At 47.6% G+C, this 18,394-nt stretch overlaps 1 protein-coding gene across 1 annotated transcript in view; it reads left to right on the plus strand.

The window, feature by feature from the left end:
- Window positions 1-18,394, plus strand: part of SAE1 (SUMO1 activating enzyme subunit 1) — a 1,106,078-nt gene that overhangs the window by 1,007,480 nt on the left and 80,204 nt on the right. The window contains exon 7 of the mRNA XM_069644537.1: window positions 4,779-4,923. Coding sequence (XP_069500638.1) covers window positions 4,779-4,923 — 145 coding nt within the window. The remainder of the gene's footprint in view (window positions 1-4,778; window positions 4,924-18,394) is intronic.

Here is an 18,394-nt window from a genome sequence, read left to right on the forward strand (position 1 = left end):
AGGAGTTATGACACCCCACAACTGACCCAGTCCAAGACCCCTGAATTCCCTGATAGTAGGTGACCTCAAACCACAACCATAAACCCAGTGGTCATAAAAGATCAAGACCATTTCACCTTATTTCATAATGACACACTTTGTAATACGAGGCACAGGGAGGAATACGTTATAGTCCAATGCAAGAGTGGAAATCTCTGGTGTGGGGAGTGCAATATGAACTGAGTGAAGAATATGTGGGTCAGCATGATCTTAAACTACCCCCCCCGTGCCAGTCGGAGTTTCCCAGGTGCACGCCATACTGATAGAGGAGCATTGGCTTAAAATAGTAACTAATGAGGAACGCGACCTTCAGTCCCTGGAGAGATGAGCCCAGCTGACCCCACGTGATGGTAGACGGACAGACTGGGCTAGGGTCAATTGCAGCACAGCATTCCCTATGTAGCAAGCCGCCCATGTATAGGGTCTCACCAACCAGCCACGCAGGTTTCTACTGTATGTATGACGTAGTAATGCCGATGTGTTGCCTTATAACCTTCTGCTTGTACCATTTTTCAGCAGAATGTTCTCGAGCAGCAGAGTTTTTTGCTGACATACTTATTTTTTGTGCTGTTTAAAACCTGTTATCCTTGCAAGAAATCTCTTGGCCTTTTTTCACTAGCAGGTTGCATTTATTCTGGCGTGAGCGTTCAGGGGTGTGCCTTCACATATACATTCTTATAGGGGACTGATGTAGATCCCCCGATCAACTTCTGTGACCGGCCCTGTAAATGTAACTAAAATGTGGTATGATAATTCTGTAATATGGGTATAAAATGTTTGACAGTTCATTACATTCAGTACAGTTCCTCGAGCCTCTCTGAACCGTGCTTCCCAGCTGTGTGGGTCCAAAAAATGTCCATTACTTTGGTGTACGCTCCTTTTTCTAGATGGATGCTTCATGAACTGTTGCCAGGGTGTAGGAACCTTGGGTGGGAGCAGATGGGATTTGTCCCCACCCACATGGGGAATGCAGCATGACTTTGCATTCGCTTCAGAAGATGCAAGGAAATAGCCGACAGGAAGAATTGACGTGGCTTTACTTTTTCGCTCCCTGTTCTAACCCAGAATCACGAACAAACATTCAATGCCGTTATCCACTAAAACCAGTTGTACCTTCGCTGCTCTGACAATTATCGTCTGTCTGTTTGAAGGCTCCAGCACTGGTGTCCTTGAAGTAACCTAATATGCAAACGTTGCTGTCTTCTAATTTACCAATGCAAGAATCTCTTCTGTTACTGCAACTGCATGCTGGTCGTTTTCTGTGTGCTTAAGAATGCTGTTTTGACAAAGTGATGGTTTTGGGAGGACACTATTATATGATTTTGAGGAAATAAAGTAGCTGTTAACAATTGGTCTATTACTATGTCACATATGTTTTCTTGTGTGCTCTGTGGTCCACAAAATACATATTTGCTTTTTTAATTTAGCCCAGAGCAGAGTGGGTTGCAGTTTAGAGAATCCTGAAGACATGCAAACAGTAGCTAAAGAATTTGACATGGACACTGAAAACGCACACTTTTTTAACACATACCCAAAACTGCTGTGAGAAATGTCAGTCGGACTGCGAAAAGACTATAGAGACGGACAATGGGGCTGATTAACTAAGCTAAAATAAATGGTGTAATTTGTCCTTGCACCAAAAAATAGCATAAGTGCTACTTGCACAGTTTTTTTAGCTTAGTAAATTGTCTTACGTGAGCTACTTATTTATCTTAGTAAATCAGCCACGTTGGGTATAGATGGACAAATAGAAATGCTGTCCCCATATACATCAGTCACTGATTTGATGTAAATTGTGACCAAATTCTAACCTAAATCTAGCAATGTACTCGTTTCTGGGGGGTTCAGAGGCATGCAGATCTGTTCTGGTTTGGGCAAATTGTATCATTAGCAACAACCCCAAGCTATCCCTTGGTGGCAGCTGGCCCATTACGACAATCGGTGGTGCCCCACCTCCTTTCAACCGCAACTATAAGGGACAACGCCAAGGAGTGGCAACCAGCCTAACATGACATAACATATGAATGGACATGATCTCTGTACTGTGAATGTGCCCTGGCCTCCACTGACTGAACAATCTCCAGTGTACATGCACAGTCCAGGTTTTCCCCAGGCTTGTGGAGAATTGCTCCCTAAGATGGAACACTAACTCAACACCTGGGTCACCAAAACTGAAGTGCCCCTTTGTTGTGTTAAGATCTAGCTTCCTCCCTCACCCTGTCTCCGTGGCCAGAATGCTGACTGCCACGGTATGCAGAAGCAGGTATCCTATGCTGTCATTCCCCTTCTAGGCATACCTCGTATTCTAGCCACTGCCCAGAAGCGGGGGGAGACCTTGCAGAGCTAGTTTGCTGCTGGTAATAGTTTTTGGGTAGTGCCTAAAAAAAAATGGTAAATAGGTTTGTCTTGGTCATGAATCAACCTTCATGCAGTCTTCAAAGGTAATTTACAGGGTGAGGACCATTATGACTGAACCAGAGAACCACCCGGAATAGCTGTTGATTGATTTCAGGAACTGTTTTGTAAGACTAGGTACATCTGGACTAGGTTCTTTTGAGACTAAAAATCTTTGACTTATACATCGAAGAATTCGGACTGGAACAATGCGTTCTGTACAGAAGTAACACAGAGCACTAATTTTGGTTATACGCCGATCCTGATACTGTTTCGTAGTTTTAAGCCCTTTCACACCTTACAGAATTCACAGACCCAGTAGAAGTTTATCCAAACTGTTCCTTGACCGAGAAAGATGAACCGTAACGCTGGGAAAGAATATAACCCTGTAACTTCTCCTTGTTAGGGATAAAGAGAGCCTTAAAAGCCTCATGTGTTCAGCCTATTTTCCGACTACACTGTTATGTGATTCATTCTCTTACTGAAAACACATGAGCATAAAGTGGACATCCAGGTTTGTTGCAAAGATCTTCACCCTATAGGCCTTCACTCAACCCCTTCTGGTGAAGTATTATGCCTGTTGAAAGGTACTTTGAGCCTTGATTGTTCTATTGATCCCACACCATCGCAAAAGAGAGGCAATGTACAAATATTCACTAGCGACTAGTCATTTCAAAATATTATTCTTTACGGCGACATCTCAAATTGGTATCCAACTTGATAGGCTTAATATTTCAACAAAAACAAGGTAGAAGGGTGTTAAAACACATCCCATCTGTATCCCACCAATGGTCACATAGTTCCTTATAAACCAAATGGTTTCTGTCGGTTTTCTATTCTAGCCTCTACAGCAGGACACAGCACACTTTCGGCAAAAAAACATTATATTGCTATGTTGAAATGACCGGGAAGTGCAAGTAATTAAAGAAGCAGTTTGAGACTTTGACTTTCACCAAATGGACAGTCCCTACCTAGCAGTTGACTGGAAAAATGCATCATGACTTTTATGAAAGCATGTTATGAAGTTTTTCTAGAATCCTAGTAGAGTGTAGAAATGCTTTATCGAAGTGGGAACGTGGTGTCCAAGCTAGACCAAATCTTTCATTGGGAAAAGTGCCAATAAGTTAGGTTTTGCTCAAGGAGGGGTCACACAGTACAATTAGTGCAATGCACAGAAATCACACATACTGTGTTTACATTTATTAGTAATCTATTATGATTAAAACACTAAAATAAATACTTAGGAACATACACCACAATGTAGAGGAATATAGAAAAAACAGGAAGTATAAGTGTTGATTCCACAACACTCACATGCATAAAATTTACCAGGCTAACCTAATAAATAGAACTGTCTATGTAAGGCCTAAAAAGGTGGGAAGAAGGGGAATTAATGCAATTCGAAAACCGGACCTAGGCCAACTGACATAGAATTACCATAACAGACCTGTAGTGGTCCCAGCTCACCCCTAGAATTCAGAAGACCGTGTCCACAAGTATATACTGCAACATCATCCACTAAAGGCTACAGTAATTTGCAAATATAGCAATTCCAAATATTCCTCAAGACTTCTCTCTTCTGTTGAGAATCCTCTGTTCTGTGCATGACTGATATACTATTTATGGGGCGCACTAAATGTGTAAGCTCACCCTACCATTGCAATATAAATCAATGATACATTTCAAAATTCCATTCTTTGTTCTAAAAACGTCAGGTCCCTTTGCATTGACCTAGAAAATATTCCACAAGTCAGACCGTTGCAGGTAACTTAGGAGTTTTTCAAAAATTCTACCATTGGAAACAGTGGCGCTAAATCTCATAGGTCTGCTGCAGTTATTGGGAAAAGCAGGGGAAGTTCTATTTTTACCCCACAATGCAGCAGACGGAGTAAGCATAGCAAAGGGGACATCAAAAAGAACTCCCAAGAAGTGTCCGGATGAGGGTTTGAGAAGTAGTATGCCAGGAAGAGTCTTGGCACTTTATAATTGGTGGTACTGTCACACAAATATGTATTATTCATTTTACCGACCTTGGAGGGATGAAAGACAGAGTCTGCCAAATGTAGGTTTATACCTGCAGCCTGAAGGTTCTTGGGTGGCACTAAGCAGACTGAGCTATCTTACGGACTCCTTTGCCCTTCTGCAATTTTCTGTGTTGTGGCTAGTGATGCAGCTGTTTTGGCAGCACTGACATAGTTGTAAGCATTGGTGAAATAAAGCAATAGGCAGCAAGCTGCTTTACCACACAGCCCATTACTTATAATATTCAGTTTGTACACTAGCATTTAGCAATAATTCTTGAATCATGCAAACCTTATTCATTATATGTTAAATTCTCTCCTTAGTTCTCATGAAATTCCGCACTGACAAAGGAAGGGATCCTCTACCTGAAAGTTATGTTGAGGACTCTGATCTACTGCTTCAGATTCGAAATGATGTGATGGATTCACTGGGTGTTAACCCTGATCTCATCCCTGAGGACTTTGCCAGGTAAATACTCTGCATGTTGATGCTGTAATCCTATTATTGTCTATTTTTAAATTTATCCATCAAAAATATATTCTTATAGATAATTTTCCCATCTGTAGCAAAGACACATTGCCAATATCGCATCCAGCCCACTTTCTGCCTGAGAGTAATTAAAATTGTTCTTCTATAACACGCTTAATACTGGAGACTGGTTTCTAAATGCGAGACTGGAATTCGAACCTGTGTTTCTATGTGCTGTCTTACTTCCAAGACAAACGCCTTGCCCCTGAGCTATCCTCCCATTGGCTCAACTGACTGTGCTCCTGACCACAACCCGAACAGTTAATCATCCTATATGTGATGCGGCGCAAAGTGAAGAATTAATTGTCAAGAGGGAGGGGTAGACCATTGCAGTACAAACCAGCAGGATTCTCCCCAAAGACCTTAGAGTCCTTAACTCAGACTCAGGATGTTGTGGGGGACCTGTCCCGAGCTATTCCTGAACCCACTGAGATTAGCAACTAGTTAGGAACTATCAGGTCCCAAAGAAAGATATTTGTCACTGATATTGGGCACTCTATCTCCCATGTTTAGGGTTCCAAAACCCAGAGCAGATTTTGGAATATCTACAAGGGTTTCAGAGAAAAGTACGCTTTAGCACATCAGAGAGACACCTTAGAAAACGGGTATGGATCCTTGAAAGTGAAAACCAAATTCATTCAGAAGCACCTTACCCAGCAGCACCACTTGTGGAGAACGGTTTTCTCCCTTCCCTGCAGCATTTAAGGAGAGAAATACTTCATTCCCCTCTCACCAAAGGAAAAAGGATTTTGCACAGATTGGATCTTACTAGAGGTTTTCCTGTCCCTTGTGATGGCCTTTCAACACCAGAGACCCACAAAATGAATTTCTGTGCAGGGGGGCAGCCAGGAGGCAGGCCAGAGCAGAGCAGCAGACAAACACAGAGCATCAGACAAACACCAGCTCCTGCACTGGACACCAACTGAAAGAAATGCAGAATGGTGTCAAGCCCTCTAATAGGATGCCAGTTAACCAATCAGTTTAAAAGTTTGTCTCAGTCAACGGGAGTACAGTGGGGGGCTTTAAAACATAGGCTTATAAACAGACATTAGGCCTCATTGCAAGTATGCTGATCCAGAAATAACGGTGCCGGTCACACCGCACTGGCACCCTTTTCCAGGCAAGCACACTACGAGCTGCAATGCCACAAACTACGTACCTGCAAACATGACCCACGGTGCTACTGCTGCCGGCAGCACCGTGAGTGCCAACAGCGGCAGCCCCCGAAGGCAGTGCCATAAACCCCGGCACAACAGTATTACAGCATCATTCCGACTTCCATCAACATGGAAACACCGGCATTGTGGAGCAGGCGTTAAGCAGTCTCAGGTGTGCAGCAACAGGCCGCAGGTGGCCATAATCGGCCCAGCTGCACACCATGAGCACTGTGAATGCTCAAAAGGACCACACCAACACACCTTCCAACACAACCATGGGGCAGCTGCAGTAGCAGTCATGGAGCTAGGGGCCCTGCAGGCAGGGATCCAATATATGCTGGAATTGGAAGAGGCAGAGGAGGATGAGGCTGTGGAGGAGGAGGCGGCGGAGGAGACGGCTGCGGAGGAGGAGGAGGAGGAGGAGACTGCTGAGGAGGAGGCGGCCACCTATACCCGCTTAAGGGCCACACCCTTTGCTCAAGGTAGTATCAGTGCTGCATTTCCTGACCACCGGCACCCATCAACACACACTGGGAGTGCTGCAAGGGACATGCCAGCCCTGTTTTTCGATGGTGCTGGTTCAGGTCCTGGATGCCCTCATGCGTAGCATGTCTGACCACATTGCCCTCCTCAGAACACCGGCTCAGGTTAATGCCACAAAAGTAGGCTTTCATGCCCCGGCAGGCATGCTGAATGTGATGGGTGTGCTGGACTGCATGCACGTCAAACATGCCAATGAGAAAATGTACCACTTGTTGAATGTCCAGGCTGTGTGTGGTGCAGACCTAATAACCCACTGCAGTGCACGTTTCCCTTGATCCATGCACAACTCCATGCTGCTGCGTAACGCCTCGCTCCCAGGGTACATGGCACGATACGGCGGAGATGGGACCTAGCTTTTGGGTGAATGCACCTGAACTATCCTCCTCTCGGGAGGATAGCGCAGGTGCAGTGTGCTTCGCCTTGGAAGCAAGACGACACGGAGCAACACGGGTTCGATACCCACGTCCGCGCTTAGAAACCTCTGTGTATTAAGCACATTATAAATAACGAATTATAAAAGTACCTACACATAGCACGTGCACTTTTGAAGGGGCAGGGGTTGTCCACTGTCACCATTGCATGGGCGTTATGCAACAGAATGTATACAGATTGCAGGCATGAGTGGGAGGGCATGTCTGACATGTGGGGCATGGGCAAATGGAAGGACACACATCACAATTTTTACACAGTTGGATAGGTGCATCACATGCACTACAGCTTCCAGAATTCACTCCCCCATGCCACCTACCCCAGCATGTACACAATGTGCACAACCCCCACTGCCTGCGTCACAGCCAGGTCAGACAAATTTGACCTACCTTCCCACCAGCAGTGTATCCCACAGCATGAAGCCAGGTGATTTGCCCATCACAAGCGCACATTCCCATATGCATGTAACATGAATCTGAACAATGAAGGAACACAGAATAACGAATGGGAGAGGTGACCGATGTACAACATGCAAACGCAAATACACATGGCACACATCAAAAACAATGTAGAAGCATGTGTTGGCATAAGAGTAATAGCCAAGGTGGGTGTCATATGGTGTGGGGAATGTGGGCGCAACCTACCCCCCTGCAATACAATACACCAAAAACTAGGGTCATCTGTGCCATTTGCTACGTCTTGCAGAAATCCTGTGACACAGACCCACATCCAAATATGGCTGCATTGTCACTACCACCACAATGACTTGTCCCCCACCATTGCATCCCCCCCTTGATTCCATTCCATGCAGGCGATTCTGGCTAACCCTTACTGACATGGCTCATGACCCCTGTCAGGCACCCACAAAATCAGCATGAGCATGCCCACATCTGCACAAGGTGCAAACATTTGGGCTCTGCTGCCTAAGTAGATCTGGAAGTGCCCTGATGTACAGTCCTGTGAAAGTGGGCAAGATCGTCCTGGCCTGTGCCATGTTACATAACATGTGTCAGACGCAACATTCCCCTACCCTGAGATATAGACATGCCTCTGACGGATGGTGACGATGGCAGTGAGGCTGAGATGCCATTGCCCCATCGCAGGGATGACATGGATGGATGTGAGGCCTTCAATCAACTCATCACCAACTACTTTTAGCACAGAGCACATGCACATGGCCATACACCACAATTAACACTGTACAGTAAATAAATCACACTTTGACGAAAAGAATGAGTGTTCAGTCATAATTTGCAATGCAACACCCAGTGTATTAAAAAGGAATGAGAAAAAATGAACTGGTGGACCAACTATCCCTCCCCACATCCCCTCCCAACTTGTAACACAATGTCAATGTGTCAGTCCGAGACACACAGATGCCACATGTTTGTCCAGGGCCTATTTACGTGGCCACTTGCCACCTGGAACTCCGTTTTGCTGTGTAGCAGACAGGCGCATACACCTGCGCCTCGGGCTGCTCGGGAGTGAACTAGCGGATGTGGAGCTGTTGGATGGCGTGTGGGATGACTGACTGGCCCGTCGAGCCAGGACCACCTGCAGGGCCATTGAGACTGACTCGGCCATGGCCGACATGATACTGTTGCCCCCGCTGACCCTCCTAGCCAGGTGTACTATGGCTGATGTTGCACGTCCGAGGGCACGTGCACTGAAATGCCCAGTGGCCTGCTCACTTTTGCTCATGAGCTGGCCCCCCCCCCCCCACATCAGGCGGGACTCTTCCAGGTGCTGCTGCACCAGGGCAGACAATCTTTCCTGCCTTTCTTCAATGCTGTGCAGACCGCAGTCCATGTCCATGACACTGGGGAAGGGCAGGCTTGTGCAGGTTGATGGGGCTGAATTCCAGCCGCTCATATGGGGTGTGATCCGTGGTGTTTCCTGTGGTCTCACCAGCATCATGGCTAAGTGTGGTGTTGTGCCTTGCAATGGGACACTGTACAGGGCTGCTGTACCGGGTTTGGGTGTGCAGACGGTGGCAGTGCTTATGTGTAACCCTGGGCATGGCTTCATGTGTGCCTCCATGGGTGGCTGGCCTGGGGTTTCACAGTGAATGACGGTGACTGTCCTCACAGGCCACAGGGGCAGATGCTGTCCCCGGACCAATGTTGTTGCAGGCACTGGGAATGTGGGGCGTGTTGGGCACACTCCATAGTGGCAGGGGGGGGCTGCCTGCAAGTCAGGTGTGTTGTTGATATTGGTGCTCCATGTACCACCCTCAACGGGTGTCCCGGCCTCTGCAGCACCCGCTCCTTCCATTCCCTCCGAGGGCAGCAGCTGGATTCAGGAGGGTCAACCACCTGTTGCCATGTACTGTCTGCGGTGTGCAGACAGGAGGTTCCTGACCTTCAGGCGGAGGTCGTCCCACTGCTTGTGGCAGCCTTCACTGTGCGTGGGGTCGTCCCCACAGCGGATACCTTTTGTGCCACTTCCTGACAGATTTCCTTCTTCCGCTGCTGGGTTTTGGCAGCGTTGGTCCGTTGAAAACCGCTCCCCAGCATGCTCAACTATATTATCGGTGAGCATGTGCAGCTCCGCCTCAGTGAAGCATGGCAGGCACTCCCGGGTCTCCAGGATGCGAGTTGCCATGGTGAGGGATTGATTTCTGGAGTCGGGAGGGGTGAATGGCTGCTGGTACCTTCAGATTACAGTGGATTGTGATTTTGATGATGGCCGCCAGCCAGTTTTCTCTTCCGTCGATCACGTAATTTCTGGTTACAGTGTTTGCGGTGCCCCTGTTTCTGGTGCCACTGCGTCCAGCTTGGTCATGCCGTAAACGGGGGCACCAGCACCCAGGGTGAAGCTGCGGCCGGCCAATGGCCTTTTCAGTGGTGTTACTGTGTCGCTGGTGTCACCATTTCCATCATGCGCGTGGCTGACAAACCGTAATCTGCCATTGAATCGGGTGCTACAGGGTGCCAGAAACGGTAGGACCGGCATCACAGTAACACTGGGGATACTTGTTATGAGGCCCATTGTCTTTTGGGATAGGAGCTGAGGAGAGGAGTTTGCTGAGGAAGCAGAGATCACCAGTGCAGTGGAACCCCTTGAGGACTGTGCTACAACGAGTGGTCGGAAGCCCATGTAGCCACAGAGGAAGACCCCCACCCCCTTCATCCCAGGGATTGCAGCCACTGTTACGAGTCAGGTGGGGAATCAGAGCATCCAATAACAGTACCACAGATAATTCTCCCAGGGTTGGGGATGTTGGGAGTTTTGCCTCCTGAATACCAGGAATTCCGTGACGTATTTGCCAAGGAACAAGCCAACGTTCTGCCCTTGCACCGTCTTTGACTGTCAAATTGACTTGGTCCCAGGGGCAAAGGTTCCGTGCAGCCGCATATATGCTTTGACGGAAGGGGAAAACGCTCATCTGAAGGCTTACCTGGACCAATACCTTGCAAACGGTTTTATCCGCCCATCCAAGTCCCCCGTGGTGTCTTCCCCCCCTTCTTCGTCCCTAAGGAGGAGGGGAATCTAAGGATGTGCATTGACTATCGCGCGTTAAATCAGGTCACGGTAAAAAAACGGTACCCATTACCTTTGATACCCGTATTGCTCGATCAAGTGCGCCAGGCACAGCTGTTCACGACACTGGATCTTTGAGGGGCCTATCACCTGGTGCGTGTTAAAGAGGGTGACGAATGGAAGACCGCGTTCTGCACCAGGTATGGCCTCTACGAATACCAGGTTATGCTGTTTGGGTTATGCAACGCGGCAGCGGCTTTCCAACACTTCATGAATGATGTCCTACGAGAGCTGTTCGACGTATGTGCCGTGGTGTACATAGACGATATCCTCATCTATTCGGCTTCAGTACAAGAACATGTATCTCATGTATGGGCGGTTCTTCACAAATTGCGCGACAATCACCTCTATGCCAAGCTTAAAAAGTGCTCCTTCCACGTCACCGAAGTTGAGTTTTTAGGATTCATCTTGTCGCCACAAGGCATCTGTATGGACAACAGGAAAGTAGAGGCGATTCTCACTTGGCCATAACCTTCGTCCCTAATGGGAGTGCAGAGCTTCCTGGGTTTTACACATTTCTACAGACGCTTTATACCCAGATTCTCGCATTTGGTGCATCCTATTACCGCTCTTTCACACAAGCATCGGAAATTTGAATGGACCCCAGCAGCTGAGCATTTTGTGCTCTAAAGAGCCGATTCACATCCGCCCCAGTAGTTTAGTTTAGTTTGTTTATTTATAAAGCGTGTCCGAACCCTCAGGTAGCTGGGCGCATAATCATGTGCACAGCACAGTTGCATATCGTTACAACAGAGTTGCATATCGAACATCTTAATTCAGCAGACAGAGCATACATTAGTCAAGGCTCTGAGAGTTAATACAAGCATAGAATATACTGAGAGTATAGTGTACAGAGAATAGCACAGTTACAGTGGCGAATGAGGACCGGTTACAGATTGGTCCTGCATAGGCTGTAGAAGAGTAAATATTACTGCAGGTGGAGAGCGGCGGCTAGCCGGTCATGTCGGGGAGAGTCGTGATGTTCAGGCTAGTAGCCATGATTTTGCCATGGTTCTGAAAGGCCAGAACGCGGTTTCCGCTCTAATTGTGGGAGGTAGGGTGTTACAGCATTGTGCTGCGAGCACTGGGAAACTGGAGCCCCCTGCTGTTTTTAGGTTATAGTTCGGGATCTTTAGTTGGTGCAGGTAAGGAGTTCTGGTGGGTCTAGTGGGGCAGTGTCTAGAGAATTTGTCTGAAAGGTAACATGGGGCAGTACGAGACAGACACTTGTGGGTGATGACCAGGATTCTTAGCTTAATTCTGTCACGGATCGGGAGCATGAGGACTTCTTTGCTAACCGTGGATATGTGCGCCTTGCGCGGGAGGTTGAGGGCACATCTTAGTGCATTATTTTGCAGGATCTGGAGCCTGTTCAAGTTTTTAGTGGTAGTGCCTAGGTAGAGTGTGTTGCAATAGTCGAATTTAGACAATATTAGCGCTCTAGATAGAGTGAGGCAACTGGAGGTGGAGAGAAAAGGCCTACAGGCATTGATCAGTTTATTGTTGTATGAGGTAGCTGAGATGGTATTTGTTTCTTTAATGACAAGATAGTCGGGGTATACACCTAGTGTTTTGACCTCTTTGGATACTTTTATGATGTTGCCATCGATGGTAAAGGATTGGTATCTTTGGTCCAGTTTGTTGAGGCGAGCCTGGGAGCCTACGATAAGCAGTTCTGTCTTATCGTCGTTTATGCAAAGACTGTGTGTAGCAATCCAGGCTTGGATTTCTAAGTAGATATCGTTAAGCTTTGCAGCATCTTCTTCATAGCTGCCAGTGAGCGTAATGAGGACCTGGGTGTCGTTTGCATAATTAGTGTAGCTGACACCCAGATCGTCGAGACGGTCAAATAGGAGCTTCGTGAAGATGTTGTAAAGTGTGGGAGAAATGCAAGAGCCTTGGGGCACTCCACATGTGATAGGGATGGGGTCCGCAGTCGCAGTGGGGGCAAAGACTCTAGTCGACCTGTCAGACAGAAATGACTGGATCCACTTAGTGGCATTCTGAGAGAATGCAGCAGCCGAGGAGAGGTGTTGGGTGAGGATCTGGTGGTAAACCAGATCAAAGGCAGCAGAGAGATCCAACAAGAGCAAGATGGCCAGTTTGCCCTTGTCTTTGGCGTCATCCATTTGGATTTTTAGATCCAAGAGGGCAGTTTCAGTCCCGTGCCTTGGTCTAAAGCCGGATTGTCTCAGGCCTAGGAGGTTGTTGTCTTCCAAATGTTGTTGTATTTGGATATAGGCTACCCTGTCCAAGATTTTGAGAAGAAATGGCACTATAGTGATAGGCCTATAGTTTGTGGGGATGTTGGGATCTAGGTTGGGTTTTTTGAGCAGGGGTAGGACCCACGCTTCTTTAAGGTTGTTGGGAACCACTGAGTTTTTGAAAGAGGAGTTGATCAGAGAGGTGATGAGGGGCTAGCTCATTAGCACCGTCTTTGATGACAGAAGCGGGACAAATGTCACCTTTGCAATTGGATGGTTTGAGACTGGCGATTATCTTGATTACTTCTTCTTCTGTGACTGGTGAGAAGTGGAAGGAGGGGCAGTTAGGGGTGGTGCGGTTTATTTTGCTGCTGGGGTTCTGCTCGGAGGCAAGCCTGACTTTTTTAGCTTCTATCTTAGATTGTAGGAGGGCAATTTTGTTAGCGAGGGCGAGCTGGATATTGTTACACCAGGCTTTGTCTTTAGTACAGTCCTTTGTCGGAGGCAATGGGGATTCAAGTTCTCTTAGTATAGAGAAAAGTTCTTTGGTGCCAGATTTGACATTTTGTATTCTCAAGTTATAGATCTCTTTTTTAGCATTTAAGATGGCGGATTTGTAGGTGGAGGCAGCTGAAGCGAATTTCTCTAGTGGAGAGAGAGAGAGGGCTTTTCTCCAGCTAGTTTCTGCGGTTCTTTTAATATTGCAGAGAGCTTTTAATTCTGCTGAGAACCATTTGTTGGAGTGGGCAATAGGTTGGGCTTTTCGTTGTTTGAGAGGGGCTATCTGGTTGAGGGCTAGTTCTAAGGTATTGTTGTATAGGTCTACTATGTCTGCTGGGTTGTTATTTTGCGTAGGTAGATAAGCTTTACTGATGGGCGCGAGGAGAGGTTTGAGGTTCTCTATGGTGGTGATGCGGTTATTTCTGGAGATTATTTGAGGTAACTTTGTGGGTAGTGTGGTAGATGATGAGGATCTAGGTAAGGAGAAGGTAATAAGGTGATGGTCAGTCCAAGCACAAGGAGAGATGTCAGTCAGTGAGAGGTTGCAGTTGGCATCTGCTAGCCAGTCCAAGGATCTTCCTTTTGTATGTGTAGGTTGATTAATGTGTTGGGTGAAGCCTAGATGGGTAATCGTGTCATTAAGGGAAGTGGCCTGGTTGTCATCGGGGTCATTGAGTCCCAAGTTGAAATCTCCCAGAATGATGATTTGGGATTTCGGTTTCAAGTTGGTGGTGAGTAAGAGAGAGAGATCCTCTTCAAAGGTGGAGGGGGGTCCTGGGGGTCTGTATATAATATGGAGCAGGATGGTTTGTGTGTCAGATAATGGGAGTTTGACAGATAGTAGTTCGGCTGAGGGAAGGGTTGTGCTCGTCACTTCTCTAATGTTAAAGGTGGATTTCGCAATAATTGCTATTCCTCCTCCTGTTCCATTTTTTCTGTCAACACGGATGATGTTGTAGTTGTCCGGAGTGGCTAGAGCTATTGTGGGACCGGCTGCTGGATGGAGCCATGTCTCTGTGATAGCGATAAAGTCTAGGTGGTTGGTGGAGATAATGTCAGCTACATCAGTAGCGTGGGCTGCCAATGAGCGAGCGTTGATGAGAGCTCCCTTAATAGAAGTCTGCGGAGGGTTGGCTTTCGTGTGTGGTGGCAAGTGAGGTATTGCCGGGTTGAAACTAGGTGGGAGGTCAGTGGGTAAGGTGGGCTGCTTGGGGTTCTTAGACTGCCTAGTGAGCATTCTGGTGAGTTTTGTATCAAGATTAGTGCGATGGCTGAGTCTATCGTTTCTGATCATGGTCGATGGGGGTGCGTTCAGGAATGTGGTAGTGGGTGCAGCAAGGCGATAACCTAGTCTTGTATTTCTAAGGGGTGTGGGACAAGGTATGCAAGGTGAAGGTGGGCGGGCGAATCTGTTTATCCATTCTGTAGGAGATAGTAGATCTGGGTAAAGTGGAAGGGTTGAGTGGGCGCGGTTCTGAGGTGAGATATTCTGGAGCAACGGGAGGAAGGTAGCCATGTTTAGGGTGGCGCCTCTAAATGTGGACATTGTGGGTGACTTGGCTTTGATGATGGGGGCAGTGCGGTTCATAGGTTATTAGCGAGAATAGATTGTGTACTCAATTAGCGTATGTGTAGTCTAGATGGGCACTACAGTAGTAGTGTACAGTAGTAAGGTACAATGGTAACTACAGATAAAGCACAGCACAAATCAGATGTGGTCTATTGGCGATCAGAAGGCACAACACAAGTCAAATGTAGTCTGTTAGCGACCATGAGGCACGACACAAATCAGATGTGGTCTATTGGTGACCATAAGGCACAACACAAATCAAATGTGGTCTGTTAGCGACCATGAGGCACAACACTAATCAAAATGTGGTCTGTTAGCGACCATGAGGCACGACACAAATCAAATGTGGTCTATTGGTGACCATAAGGCACAACACAAATCAAATGTGGTCTATTAGTGACCATAAGGCACAACACAAATCAAATGTGGTCCATTAGCGACCATAAGGCACATCACAAGTCAGATGTAGTCTGTTAGCGATCCTAAGGTGCAACACAGGATGCAGTGTGGCAGCGTCTATAGTACATAGGCAGAGTTAGGCAGCGCCTGGGTTGGGAAAGGACACTTAAGCCAATTAAGCCAAATGGCAGCACTGAGTACAGGTTGTACCTCAAGCTGCAAAGCTAAAGTGTCATGTGTGAGGGCAGTAGTAGTATGTCAGAGCGCAAATCTATAAGGCGCAGGCTGGCAAGTGCAAATTAGGCAATACAGATGTGCTAAAGCTAGTGACAATTGCGGGCGACCTGTCTCAAGTTCAAGTCAGAATTCGGCTATACAGATACCCTAAGGTTAGCATCAGATGTAGGCATAACAGGTAGTGGACCGTTCAGCGTATGCAGGCATGGTTCAGGCACTGCAATGCACAATAATCATTAGAGGGCAGAGCAGTGTACAGCAGATTGGAATATGGGCGCACCGTGTTAGGACGCTGCCGGAAATAGATGAGCTGGTTTGCATATCGCGCTGTCTGTAGGCAGGCACAACAGGGGAGCGTTGCAAGTAAACATGAGCCGCATGGAGTGTATTCTGCTCGGCTGAAAGCATGCAATGAGGCTTTACGCATTGGTTGCTACGGATGAATGCGTGCACTGTGGACGCAGAGAAGGAGCGCAGTAACACAATGTTAATAATATAAGTTAGTGGCACTTGCAGGATTACCTTGCATTGCAAGTAGACAGCTGGTTGATGGGCAGGAAGGGCACTTGAATCGTGGTTGCAGCAGTTTGAACATATGGACGTCGCCTGGCGCCGCTAGCGCTCGGTCAGCTCAATCAGAGCCTTCTCTCGTGAGCCTTACCTCGTGGGCCAGCTCTCGCGCCTGCCGGCGTATCGTGGCAGGTTTAGAGTGCTGCCTGGCCAATCGGCTCGAGGCTACGAGCTATGGGGAGGCAGGCAGGGGAGAGGACAAAGGTGCCTAGGTGGCGGCAGCCATCTTTGAATTTGGAGCACCTTGTGTGTTCCAATGGCGGCTATGGCAATATCCCTGCAGAATGGGCACTTGAATAAAGAACGAATCTAGGTGGCACGATGGATGTTGCTGGAACGGCTTCTCATAGCGGTTTCAGGGTTTTCGGAGAAAGTCGGATTTTTGCACGAGGGCACACAGCAGCTGGTAATATGCTTGTGGACTACCTCTGCATCCTGGGTACAATGCCGGGGGGCGGGGGGAGGCTGCTCCTGCAACAACACCCGCAACCAGATCTCCCTTACATTGTAGAGACTGATGCATCAAGCGTGGCAACGGGAGCGGTCCTGTCCCAACAAAATACAGACACTGGCCAACTTCATCCCGTGGCTTTCTGGTCGAAAAAATGTTCACCAGCAGAACTAAATTATGCAGTTACGGATAAAGAACTGCTTGCAATGAAAGAAGCCCTCAAGGAATGGAGACATTACTTGCTTGGAACTAAACATACCATTACCATAATAACAGATCATCGGAATCTCCAGTATCTGCGTTCCGCTAAAGCACAATCATCTAGACAGCTCCGTTGGGCTCTGTTCCTGTCAGAATTTGATTTTGTGATTACCTATCGGCCTGGAGTTAAAAATGGGAAAGCGGACGCTTTATCGCGCATAGGCAAAGGGAAACAAGCTTACAGAATCCCTGATCCGGTGGACGACATCCCTGGGGACAAGATCCTCGGTCTGTGTGGAAATAATTATTTGTGGGAAGAAGTCAAACAGAAGGTAAGAGACATCCTGCACGTAAAGGAAGTTGAAACATGGGAAGAGAAAGGAGATAACTTTTTCCGTCAAGGATGGGCTACAGTACTGTCGTGACCGTCTGTACCTTCCAACACGTACCCTGCAGGAAGAAATACTTAAACTATCACGACTCTCCAATGGGATGCCACCCAGGAGTGAGTAAGACTACTGAAAAGATAGGGAGATCCTACTGGTGGCCACGATGTTCAATATTTTGTCAACTCATGCGGGACATGTGCCCCAAACAAGGCCTCAAAGCAAAGACCTGCCGGTTTATTGCAACCACTGGTTACACCACCCACACCTTGGCAGACTTACCTCCCAGTTCCAGATTCAACACCATCCTTGTGGTGCTGGATTTATTCACCAAGATGGCCCACTTTATCGCTCTTAAAGGAATTCCGTCAGCCCAGGTCTTGGCAAGAGAATTCCTCTATCACATCGTGAGGTTGCATGGGTTTCCATCCATATCAGTCATCCAGTCCCCAATCAGGATCCGCCCGTGAATCACTCATCTATAGATAATCAGCTCCAGTACAACAAGCTGCTCCTGAGGTCCGCCCAATGCTTCAATATAGATACTCAGGAGGCCCAACACGTCAGCAATGTTGTGGAGCATGTTCTGGGAGACCAGATGTCCGCTACACAATTAGCTCTGCTCTTTTAGTCGGTACAAAGGCATATTCAGCCCTCCCTACTAACACCAAACCTCACAGGAGCGGTCAACCCCAGCATTGAAAAGGTGTTCAGTCTGGCCCCTACCGACCCACTGTATATCGGAGGTCAATTAAAAACCTGGCTCCCTTGTAGTCACCATGACCAGGAAGAGAGCATGCACACCCCTGGCCTCCTATCAGGCTCTGCGGATTCCTCCCAACCTTCCTCCTCATCTGGTTCCTCTGTTGAGCTGTCCTGCGGATCTGTCTTCTTTCTGCGTGTTCCTTTCTTTTCTTATGTCTTCTTCTTGGCCTTCTTTTCATGTAAATGGGGGCAAGCTCCTCCAGAGGCCACGTTGTCAGGTTGTGATCAACACCCGACAGGCACAGTTGGCACAATCCTTGCCTGGCTTTGGTATCGCCGCTATCAAGGCCTGGAGAAAAGTCAGTGAAATAGAGTCCTCTCCAACTATGGAGTTGTATAGCTTGGTCAGTGGTCCCGCCAAAAGCAGCTGAAACTGCTTGTAGAAATCTGTGGTAAACCCATCCTCTCCAGGGGCCTTACCAGCTTTCAACTTTTGGATTGCTCCCAGCACCTCC

This window comes from Ambystoma mexicanum, chromosome 2p, assembly GCF_040938575.1.
Source record: "Ambystoma mexicanum isolate Mex_15411 chromosome 2p, UKY_AmexF1_1, whole genome shotgun sequence".
Classification (NCBI taxonomy): Eukaryota; Metazoa; Chordata; class Amphibia; order Caudata; family Ambystomatidae; genus Ambystoma; species Ambystoma mexicanum.